The sequence below is a fragment of the Sorex fumeus genome, unplaced genomic scaffold (genome assembly GCF_029834395.1).
Source record: "Sorex fumeus unplaced genomic scaffold, SorFum_2.1 ptg000063l, whole genome shotgun sequence".
Lineage (NCBI taxonomy): Eukaryota > Metazoa > Chordata > Mammalia > Eulipotyphla > Soricidae > Sorex > Sorex fumeus.
In genome coordinates this window covers 61,783,866-61,795,869 of record NW_026606120.1, presented here as the reverse complement: position 1 = coordinate 61,795,869, position 12,004 = coordinate 61,783,866, and the positions used below count along the sequence as shown (strand labels likewise).

The following is a 12,004-nucleotide window of genomic DNA, read 5'->3' as shown; positions in this document are numbered from 1 at the left end:
GGACAGTGGAATGCAGTGTTTGAGAGCGAGAATACCTAGATTTTTGGCCCCAGTGCACAGGGAGGACAGAGGAAAGAAAATCAAAGGTAGTTGTGGGAGATGGAGAGTTGCATGGGAAGCAATGGTCAACAGTAGTATGGGAACCCAAGTAATTAACCGTGTAAAGGAGTGGTATAGCTAAGTATCCAGAGACAACACTGAAAACAAATAAAAATGTGCCTGTCAAGGGTAGGCTTAGAATAGTGGGTGGGAAGTGGAAGGGAACCTGGGAACCCTGATGGTGGATTAGTGCTTGAACACAGTATGGCTAAAGACCAGCAATGGATAACTTTGTAAGCCATGGCACTTAAAAAAAAAAATCAACATTATATAAAATATGTATTGCACATGTAGGGCCATAAACCTAGGCACCTGAAGGGAAAACTCGTGAAATCTGAAACATTTCTTCCATTTACTTACTATGCTTACCTGTTTATTTACAGATGACAGTATGACCTACTTAAGTTTGAGATCACTTCTGTGAGAGTGGAAGTGTCCATACCTGTTAATGTGTAATGATCACTACTGGCAGGCTTAAGGACAATATGGGGTGCCACAGATTGAACCTAGGTCAGTCATGTGAAAAGCAAATGCCTTACTATTGTACTATTACTCAGGCCCCTAAATTAACTCCTAATTCAGTTTAGAGTGCTATAGATTCTCATTTTTTGGAATTTAGGTCACACTCAGGTGTGCTCCTGGCTCTGCCTTCAGGTTTCAATACAGGCTGTGGTCAGAGAACCATCAATGGTGCCGGGGACTGAGAGTGGGCGGGCTTTGCTGCTAGCAAGGCATGTGCCTTATCTGCTTTACTAAGTAAATTAGTTATTTTTAAAAAAAATAACCCGGGTTTGCAGTTATTTTTTGCATTTGTTTTGGGTTTACTTTAGCGATACTCAAGACCTTGTGGTGCCAGACTGAAATTGAGGCTCAATCTGCAATCTCTCCTTTTTTTTTTTTGGCTTCTTGGGTCATACCCTGCAATGCTCAGGGGTTTCTCCTGGTTCTGCACTCCTGGAGGGATTCGGGATCATATAGGATGCCAGGAATTATACCTGGGTTGGTCGCCTGCAAAACAAAAGCCTTAACTCCTGTAACTACTGCTCTGAGCTATGTATGCTCTTGACCAAGTGATTTCTTAAATAAAAAATTCGTCCTATCAACCCAAACTTCAGAGATGTCAGGGTCTGCTTATGAGTCTAGCAATAAGCACCTCCAAAATTTGATTGCAAAAGTACTGATTTAAGTACTATTTTCAACCTTTTTTTTTTTTTTGCTATTATTCCAATAGATAAAATGGATAGACGCGCTTCTTATAGCTGATTACTTCATACCAAGCCCAGCTTTTCCTTTATGACTAACCTATTTTAACATACTGGAAATATCTATGCCCAAAGGATAGAATATTCTATTAGATATACTAAAGATAGCTGGGAGCAGAGATTATACAGGGGTTAAGGTGATTACCCTTGTTTGACCCCAACCCCCACCGACCCAACGTGAAGTACGATATAGTGAGCCTACTTACTATTCAACTGTATAAAGAAATGTGGACTGTACCTTTTATTTCTTGTGGCTGCTTCAGTCTAAAAAAGGAACTTAGATCTCAGGAATAATAAAGGGTCCATCATGATATGTGTTCACTCATAGGTCCAAAATGACAAGAAAACTCTAGCCCTATGTATCTGTCTAGTTCTACAATCCCTTATCCAAACTCTTGAGGACAGATGTATTTGGGACTCGTATATCATGCTAACACACAAACAAAACTTGTGGACATATTTAATGATGCATATAAATTTTTCTCCAGGTAGTTTGGTTATACAGTTAAGTGCAAAATAAAGACATCCAATCCAGTCAGATTTTATATTCAATTAGGTTAACAATAAAATAACGAGTTTTTTGGATAAGAGATTGTGGACTGCATTCTCCTTTCACTCTTCAAGCTGTGATGAAGGTAAATTAAACCAAATAAGGGTTATTTTACAACAAAACTTCAGTCTAATAATTTCCTTTTAATACTATTTATGGTAAATACATACAACTTATATCATTACAACTTCATATACAAAGCAAAAAGGTAGGTACATAAGAAATCTATCATCACAGAAACTTGGAACGTCAGCCCAAACAAGCAAGATAATGCTTCAAAGACAGTGAGAAAATTCAATTATCATACTAAAGCACAATGGGTGGATAAATGAACTAAAAATAGGAAACAAACATTTTAAGAGGATAATCTGTTCATATTCCAACAGCATTCTTTTAAAAATATTCAGCTTTTAGAAAGAATCACATCCCAAACATTTAGGATATCAAAATGAATTTCTTACCTTTTATTTCCAGAATGATGTGGGCTGAACAGCAAGATGGGTTATTCAATTTGATGTTATGAAAAATTGCTTCTTAAAGACTAAAGCTTTTGCTTGGTTAGAAATAAACTATTGGCTCCCTACAATACTCTGAAAGAGGGAATTAAGAATAAGCCAGACTTCTAATTCCAGAGTATGGGTTTCTTGTAACTGCCAATATGAACGTGTAAGGTTCATTTCCTAAGACTAAAAATCAGTTTGCATTGTATTACCCTTCATAGCTTTAAACTGCTTGGTCTTTACCAAATCTGTGCCTCCTTGAGCTTAAGGAAGTTTATACACAAACTTATTTCTATATGTGACATATTCTCACTAAAGTTGAGGTTAACTACTAGAACTTTTGGGGGGCCATATCCAGCAGTGCTCAGGGGTTACTCCTGGCTCTGCATTCAGGAATTACTCCTGGCTGTGCTCAGGGGACCATATGGGATGCAGGAATCAAACCCAGGTCAGCTGCTTGCAAGGCAGCACCCAACCCACTGTAGTCTCTTCAGCCCAACTGCCAAAACTTAACAGGGCGAATCTGAGCTTCAACAACCTTGAGTTTAAGACAATTTATTCTGGGACTATATTCTCAACTTTCAATGTACACAAATGAACCCAATCTAAGTCTAGCTCACATCAACTTGTCCAGAAGGCCATTTAAAAATAGTATCTAAAAAATACTCTGCACATCTTAAAACAAAACTGTTCCTAAAAAAACTTTTTTCTTATGGAAAAAACTAGACTCAACAAAATCTATAGCAAGTGCTTTTACTTAAATACTCTTAGAATTTAATATTTTGAACTTAGTATTCCTTATCTTCCTGATATTCAAGACCCATTTAAAAGTACTGGCTGAGCACCTATGCAGCTCTCTAGGAGCCCATTTCCTCCACTACCAGGATTGCTAGTTTATTTATAATTATCATCTGAATAAGCTCAGTTTCTAGGTATGAATAGCACCCAAGGGAAACAAAGATTTATTTGGGGTGCAGCAGAGTGGCATGATGGTTGTGATTATCAAGTAATCAAAAGAAAACTAAGTAAAAATCCCTGCCCCCAACTCATTTAAAATTTAGCACCAAGAATGTCACAAAGAGATTACTACTAACTACAAAATATAATCAATGTATTTTGGTATCTCAGATATAATATAAACTTTACGGTTAAGACGGGGTTGTAAGGCAAAATTCTAATGCCTGTTTATTAGCAATGATCATCAGACAGCAGTTGACCTAGTGCATTATAATTTGATAAAAATACATAATGCACTGAAAGTTCTAACCTGTGAATTTTACACTTAAATACAACTTTTGAGATGACTTTCATGAACTAGCTCCAACATTAATTTACTAACCATCACACCCAATTGGGACAAAGTGTGGATCTCTAATGATCACCAAATATAGGGAATGCCTGTTTTTTAATTGTGAAGCTCGTCTTTCAGACCATAACCCCCTCACTCCACTTACCATATTTCAAAGTATCTATTCTCACCTTTTATCTTGCCCGAAAATTTTTCTAACAGTTCACAAGGAGAACTAATATGATTACTAAGATAACCTCTTAAAAACCTTTGATTACTAAATGTATGAAATGTCAGAATCTTAGCAATTTAAGATATTAACTAATATACTATCACCCAATTAAAATCTTACATGAAGAGGAAAAAGGACAACCATGCATAGTTTTTTAAAAAACGTTTATTTTTTCAAAGAAAAATGGCAACAGCCAATTGGAAACCTACTTATTCTTCAACTCCAATTTTTTTCTTTAAATTTAGAGAAATGACTTACTGATTTACTATTTTAAACAAACCCCCCTTTCCCCTTTAAATGTTTACCATCTACTCGTGCTGAATCCTTCCAAGGAGATTGCTCCAGCGTATTGTATTATCTCCAGGTCCTCGCTTTGCTCCTTTTACCAAAAAACGCAAAACACAATTCCATCGTGCATCTTAAGGGCTCCAATCGTCAAAAATAGGAAAAAATGATCTTTGGAATAGCCAATTGAGTTGAATAAAAAACAAAAAACAAAAACAAAAAAATCCACACGAATGCGGTTTGGTTGGGGCAGGAATCCACTCCTATGTTCCTGGTAATCTGATCCCGCTCCATGAATCCTTGTAATTCATCCTCCCTATCCTATCCACATTATGATTTGAATCCAATGATCCAGCTCCAAGGATTGGGATCCAGTGAGCCCTCTCCAATCCAAACCTTTATAACCAGCAAAACCAAAAAAGAGGAGGCAAAATGTTAGATACTGTAATCAAAAAAGGTTTCTGGGGAATGATGAGTTATGTCTGTCATCAGTTTAACAGATGTACATCAATAACTATCAAATTCCCCAAAACAAGTTTCTGAATGGTGTTCAGATAAATTTTAGAAACTTAATCTTTATCATAGAGACTAATTGGAAGAAGCATCTTATATTTACAGTTCAACTGATAATGCCAACACTTGTTACTGTACAGCGTTATTACAGGTTTTGTGGTTGCAAAAAGTTATGTAGTTGAAAAGTTTACTGGTATTGCTACCCACCTAAGACTAAACTAGATCTAAAGCTCCCATCTGCAATTTAATTTGTAAATTAAAGTGTTTTAAACATGAGTCAATTATGAATATTAGTTTAAAGGGGAAGGTGAGACTTAAAAGTATTCCCAACTAGATTATCTACACCAATACGTTGGAATTCTATAATTTGCTTTCATTTTGTCTTAAAAAAATGAAATAGCAACGCTATATCAGTCACACAGAGGACATGCAGATTTAGCAGTATTGATATTATACTCTATCTTGTTGGAATTAAACACACCCTGTACCCACATGTACACCAACAGCAGGTCACACATTAACAGTTGTAACTAAACACTATTGACAAATTAAGCCAGTTCTTCCCACATTAGTCCCTATTATAACAAAAAGGGTGCAGTAAGGGAGAAAGATAAAATTGTTACAAAATGGGCAATGCAATTTTGCTACAATTGCCAAGGTTTAAAGAGTAAAGCAATTGTAGCTAAAGATAAACTGCATAAAAATGTTTGCAAGTGTTTAAGGTAGATGTATATCATTTTTAAAACCCTTAACTCTTAGTATAAGGTCAATACTGCCAATTTCATCTGTGACAATAGCACTTGGAGTCATACCATTGCCTCCATTATTGATCTGATCCTCCTCAATCCTCCTTTTGACAATCCTAAAATGATTGAAATGTGCTCCACAATCCTTAATCCAAAGCATTCTTAATCCATCTCTTCAGATATGTCTACAGAAAGACACATGAAAAGCAAGATAAACATAAGAACTTCCCCAGGTAAGATAATCACAAACACCCCCAACATCCCATTTCACACAAACCAGAGCAGAATAGACATTTACACAAAATCACAGTCTGAAGAGCATGGAGAGTTAACTAAATTTAAACAATCCTGTCTATGACATCACTTAAAATACAATTTATCAGACATGAGGGGAATGTAGATGTTAGGAGCAAGGGGATATTACACAAGAATGCAATTCAACACTTTAACCCATTCTGAACAAAACAGTTTGAATTAAAAAATGAAAAGATTGTACTGAGTAAAGGAAAACTGTATACAACATGGGTTCTACAAAAAGTGTCACCAATCATCTTATGTACGAGAGCGTGATCTGCTATGACGGGGAGAATAGCGTGGTGATCCTCTGCTTCTCCTTGGGGAGTAACTGCGACTCCTGCTGTTGCTTCTGCTACGGCTTCTGCTACGACTACGGCTTCGAGATCGAGATCTTCCATAACTTGGACTTCTGGGCCCATCAACTTTAACCCGGATGTAGGCAGTTTCTCCCTATTGAATAGACAGAACTTTCGATTGAAAGATCTACGCTTTCACCTGTCTTCAGGCATGCTGAATGAACACAAAGCAACTAAAACCAGAATCTGGCCCTTTACGTGGCTTACTCGGACAACCCTGGCCTGAATCTTACCTTCAGATTCCACTGTTAAGACCACTGTATCCAATTCTGGCCAAAGAAAAGAATAAGCGTATAACCTACCTCGTGGGATCTAAACTTAGTGTTATCCAATTTTCGAACTGCATAGGTCATATCTTCTTTCCGTACAAACTCCACGACACCAGTGCCATCTCGGTAAACATCAGCATAACATACATCACCTGCTTCACGCATGTGATCCTTCAAATCCTGCCAGCTTCCACTTGGAGGCAGTCCTGAAAAAGCGATTTTTTCCCAACACCAATTATCCCAAATTTCACAGGCAAGCGCACAGCTCACATCAACACGCAGGTCATCTCAACATCCACCAACGACTGTGTGTCTAAGGTCCCAGGGCAAGAGCGCGTTAAAACGGTTCTGGAATCCAGAGTCCACAAAACTACGTGTGAAGTAAGGCTCTTCACAGGCCAGGCACGGCAACCCAGTAGGGGGTCGATCTTCATCCCGGCAGATCCTCGTGCCTTCAACTCACCGGGCAAACAAGACCTAACACAACCACTTGCGCCGGTCACGCTAGGAGAAACTTCGAAAGGGGGAAGAGGGGCGGGGGCGGGGCGCGGGGGCAGGGGCGGGGGGCTTCGCTCCCTCCTGATCAACGCACGCGGGCAGGGTCAACTCACCGGAGACAACCACTCTGTTTTCCGATCGCCGGGACGGGGGGCCGTAGCGGCCTCGGGGAGCTCCACCCCCTCCACCCCCGCCGCCGCCTCGGCCTGTACCGCGGCCACTTCGAGGAAACTCCACTCGCAGGCGGTATCCGTCGTAATCGTAGCCGTCGCGCCCGTACACCGCGTCCTCCGCGTCTCTGCGATCACAGAAAGCCGCGGCGTGGTCAGCCCGGCGGCCCCGGCCCGCCGGCGGCGCGGGGCGCGAGCCGGCCCCGCACATGCGCACCCCGCGCGGACGAGCCCACATGCGCCGCATAATAGGCCCGGCCCCTCCCCCACCCGGCGGCACGCCAGGCTCCAGACCACTACGCCGGCCCCGCAGCGCCTCAGTTTCCCGCTCCAAGCCTGCGAGTCGGCTCTGGGGACGTCCGTGGGCCCGGCCACCAGAGCACCAGAGCAGCCACACCGACTCAGCTCCTTTAATCGACTCCTGCAGGGGAGATAGCGTCTTGCCCCAGCCTAGGCGGCCCCCCGGCCCGTAACCCCCCGACCCCACGCCTCTCTCTCGGAGGGCGCCCCCCCGCCCCGACGCTCCGATCTATTTTCCTCCAAGGCCGCCAGCCATAGGTCGCCTCACCGCGGGTCCTCGAACTCAACGAAGGCGAAGGGCGGTCCTCCGCGGCGGTTCTTGAGATCGATGTCGCGGATGGCCCCGTACTTGTAGAACACGTCCTCGATGTCCTTGGTTCGGATGTCTGGAGGTAGGTTCCCCACGTAGATGCGGCAGTCGTTGTTCCCGGCCGGCCCACGGATCACACCACCTCCCGACATGGCGGCGACGAAAAGCGCGGACTCGAGAGCAGGCCTTCCCACCAAGCCTCGCGCACGGCAGAGCGAGCCCGCAGCGACACCACGTCTCCCGCGGCCCCTCCAAAATGGCGCCTTTATCAGCTCGGCGCACGGATACGGCGGGGCGGGAGGAAGCCAGACGGGAGGAAGCGGCCGGCCGGGCCCCGCGCGCACGCGCAGCAGCGTAACGGGCGCCGTGCGAGTGCGCTCACGCTGTCGCGCGCCGTCGCCCTCCGCCGGGAGGGGAAAAGAGTCCCCCCCGTGCCCGCGGGGCGGCGTGCTCGGCCAGTGGAGACCCGGGCCAAAAACTAAAATGCAGACCACCACCACCACCTCATTCAAAAGATGATTGGCCCTTGCTCTTCGCTTAAGACTAATTCACGGCTCCGGGACCGAGCCTCCTAAAGCAACGCGGCGCCTGCAAAGGGGTTGGTGAAACCTAGCCTGAAAGCCCTGTCCCGGCATGCTCCACGGCACTAACGGCCTTTGGCGGGAAAGGCTCCAGGGGGAGGGGTCAGGGGAGGCGGGACCGGGCGGTTGCTGCGGAAACGGGGGCGTCCTGGAGCCGCTCGCCCGGTGATTGACAGCCCAAGTGTAGGGTTTTTTTTTTTTTGTCTTCCCGCCCCTTCTACGACCAGACCGTGGGCTGCTCAGACAAGCGTCTAAATTAGGGGAGCCCCGCTTAGATTCCTTTCTAAATACTCCACGTGCCGTTTCTACTCTCTGTCGTTCCACCTTCTGTTCAGAACTCCTTGCAGCGCAGCGTAGCATTCCCGTGCCTAGTGGCGGCCGTTTGTGCCCTTCTCTAGCACTGGTGGTACCTACCTGCCAACCAGTGTCCAGACCACTGCTGGAGGGAGAGATGCTCTGTCCACAGGAGATGCTTACTTCCTGTCCCTTTCTCTTAGGAAATACAAATGAGTTAAAAACAGAGTGTGTGAGAATCGAACCCGTTAGAAAATTTCGCTCTTGCCGCCCAGAACCGATTCTGCATGCATAGTGGCCCAGGGAGGAGCCTTTTTTATTTTCTTCCCCAGAGATATGTTTTTTTGTTTGTTTGTTTTTTGGGGGGCCACACCTGGCGGTGCTCAGAGATATAAAATGCTGGGATCAAATCCAGATCGGCCGTGTGCAAGGCAAATATATTATTGCTCTGAACTACCTCTCACCCCGCAACACACACACACATTTTAGGGATTTGTATATGAAATGCTGGGGTTAAAAAATATTTGTAGGGGCCAGAGTGATAGTACAGCGGGTAGGGCATTTGCCTTGCATGCTGCCGACCTGGGTTCAATCCCCGGCATCCCATAGGGTCCCCTGAGCACCGCCAGGAGTAACTCCTGAATGTAGAGCCAGGAATAACCCCTTAGCATCACTTGGTGTGACCAAAAAATATATAAATAAATAAATTTTTAATTTAAATTTAAAAAAAAGTAAAGGGAGCAGAGTGGTAGTACAACAGGTAGGGTGCTTGTCCCACATGTGACCAACCTAAATTCAATCCCAGGCATCACATAAGCTTCCCCCACCCCCATCCTACCAGGAGTGACTTCTGAGAACAGAGCTAGGAGTAAACCCTGAGCACGTGTCCCTAAAAACAAACCCAGCAAAAAATACTTGAAGGGAACCCAAGATACAGTATGAAGGTTAAGGCACCTGCCTACTGCCCCAACCCTGGTATGATTCTGTGCCAACACATATTGTCTCCTGAGCACAGAACCAGGCACAGTGCTTACCTTGCACATTTAAACACCAGTTACATCCCCACTGCAAGTGGTCTCCTGAGCACTTCCAGGAGTGACTGCAGAGCATCGATGGATGCAGTGCTCAACTCATCTTACCAAAGAAAAAAAACCTGACAAAAGTGGGGTGGGAAGATAACTCAAAGGACTGAATATGCTTCACATCCTGGAGGCCGGCTCTAACCTGACACTAAGTACTCGCCCAGCATCATTAACAACCCTGAGCATAGTGCCAGGAGCATCATTCTGGGGCCCATAAAAAAACAAAATAGAGTCTGAGAAATTATATCAGGTAGGGTGCTTGTCTTGCATGTAGTCTACTGAGTTCCATCCCTAGCTCCTCATATGGTCCTGGTGCCCACCAGGAGTGATCTCTGAGCACAGAACCAGGAGTAAGCCTTGAACATAGTTGGGAGTGTCACCAACCCCCCCTCCCCCCAACACACACACAGAGCCAGAATCATAAGAACAACAACAACCCCAGAAGGATATTTTATTTTATTTATTTTTTTCCTTTTTGGGTCACACCTGGCGATACACAGGGGTTACTCCTGGCTCTGCACTCAGGAGTTACTCCTGGCGGTGCTCAGGGGACCATATAGGATGCTGGGAATCGAACCCGGGTCGGTTGCATGCAAGGCAAATGACCTACCTGCTGTGCTATCTCTCCAGCCCCCTTAGAAGGATATTTTAAATTGAAGACTTTTTTGAGATTAAAGACAATTTCGGGGCTCTTCAAGCCAGTATTCTCTCCTGAATATGCTTGCTTGCTTGCTCTTTGAAGTTCATGTTTCCTCATGAGCATGTGTGGGCCAGAGAGATAGTACAGTGGGCAGGGCGTTTGCCTTGGTTCAATCGAACCAACCAAGGTTTGATCCCCAGCATCCCATGTGGTCCCCCAGTTCCGCCAAGAGTAATTCCTGAGTGCAGAGCCAGGACTAAGCCCTGAGCATCACTGGGTGTGACCCAAAAAGAAAAAAGCAAAACAAAACCTCATGAACATGTGTTCCTTCCTATCTCTCCCCTCACATTTGTTTTGTTTATTTGTTTTGGGTCACACTGGCAATGCTCAGGGCTTACTTCTGGCTATGCACTCCAGAATTATTCCTGATGGTCCTCTGGATATCCTATGGGATGCTGGGGATAAACTCAGATCGGCATGAAAGGCAAGATCCCTTCCTGCTGTACTATCTCTCTAGCCATTTCCTCACATCTTTCTAAGTAAGTTTCATTCAATAAAAACTGAAACAGGCAAAGAAAACCTTTTTGAGTTAAGACCAGGTTTTCTTCTGAAATTCTAAAGTTGTTTGTACTGTGATTTGTCTGTGATTCCAAAGTATAAACAGTATAAATCAACAGATTTCTAGTATATTATTCATAGTTCTTGAACTTTACTGGTTACTAAAATTATGTGCATGTAGTTCTTCTGCAGAGTATTTAAAATTTTAGATTTATTCTTAAAGATGATATATCTTTAAATAGCCAAAGGGGAAAGGATCTGGAAATTAAAGAGGAAAGGACAGAACATTTCTTTATATTGTTTTGGTGGTGCTAGGAATCAAACCCAGGGCCTGTACATACAAGTGCTCTCCTGCTGCTCTACCTTCCCCACAACCGAAATATCTCTGTTTTGGTGGTGGAGGGGTTAGTTTGGGGGCCAAACTTGGTGGTGCTCAGGTATCTTTCCTGGCCAGCTCAGAAGACCACACAGGATGCCCAGGGATCAAGCCTGAGTCTGTGGCATGCAAAACAAGTACCTTACCCACTATGCTATCTCTCCAGCCCCAAAATCTTCATTGATCTATATTTTTTGCTATTAATTATTGGGCCGCTCCCAGCAATGCTCGGGGGTGCAGTGTAGTGCGAGGGACTGAAATCAGAGCCTCACATATGCAAAGTTGGTCTATCCCTTGAGTCACATCCCTGGTCCAAAGATAAGTGGTTTGTTTTTTTGTTGTTTGTTTTTGTGTTTTCTTTTTTGGCCACACCCAGCAATGCTCAGGGGTTACTCCTGGCTCTGCACTCAGGAATCACTCCTGGCGTTGTTTGTAAACCATATGGGATGCTGGGAATCGAACCCAGGTTAGCCACATGCAAGGCAAACGCCTTACCCGCTGTGCTATCACTCCAGCGCGGTTTTTTCATTGTATACTTGTTGTGTACTGATTCTTTCCTTTGGTCCATATTTTCTGAGCACATTTTCTGTTATACTTTTTATTCATCAGTTTACAGTTATTCAAACTCAACTTCTGTGACTGATGTCAAGTCAATGATAGCATAAGTATTTTAAACACAGGTGCTTTTATTTTAAGACATTTTCATTCCAGAAAAATAAGGAAATTATGGATTTGATTTGATTTGATTTATTCTTCTGTCCAATGTAATGCAGTTTCTAATTTAGCTCAGAGGAGTTC

The 12,004-nt window shown here is 43.8% G+C and overlaps 1 protein-coding gene across 4 annotated transcripts; it reads right to left on the bottom strand.

Moving 5' to 3' along the window:
• Positions 1-2,034: 2,034 nt before the first annotated feature.
• On the bottom strand, positions 2,035-8,144 carry SRSF1 (serine and arginine rich splicing factor 1). Of its 4 annotated transcripts, XR_008794239.1 has the most exons (6): positions 7,634-8,144; positions 7,009-7,193; positions 6,431-6,603; positions 6,036-6,222; positions 5,542-5,660; positions 2,035-4,612 (listed from the first exon to the last, which is right to left on the bottom strand). XR_008794239.1 is itself a non-coding variant. In XM_056127284.1 (5 exons), exons 1-5 carry the CDS (start codon positions 7,825-7,827, stop codon positions 5,638-5,640), a joined length of 762 nt encoding a protein of 253 aa, XP_055983259.1. In that variant the 5' UTR covers positions 7,828-8,144; the 3' UTR covers positions 2,035-5,637. The 4 variants fall into 4 exon arrangements, 2 of the variants coding, with proteins under 2 accessions (XP_055983259.1, XP_055983260.1); XR_008794240.1 differs by having other exon boundaries at positions 5,542-6,222; positions 7,634-8,135; XM_056127284.1 differs by having other exon boundaries at positions 2,035-5,660.
• Positions 8,145-12,004: the final 3,860 nt, after the last annotated feature.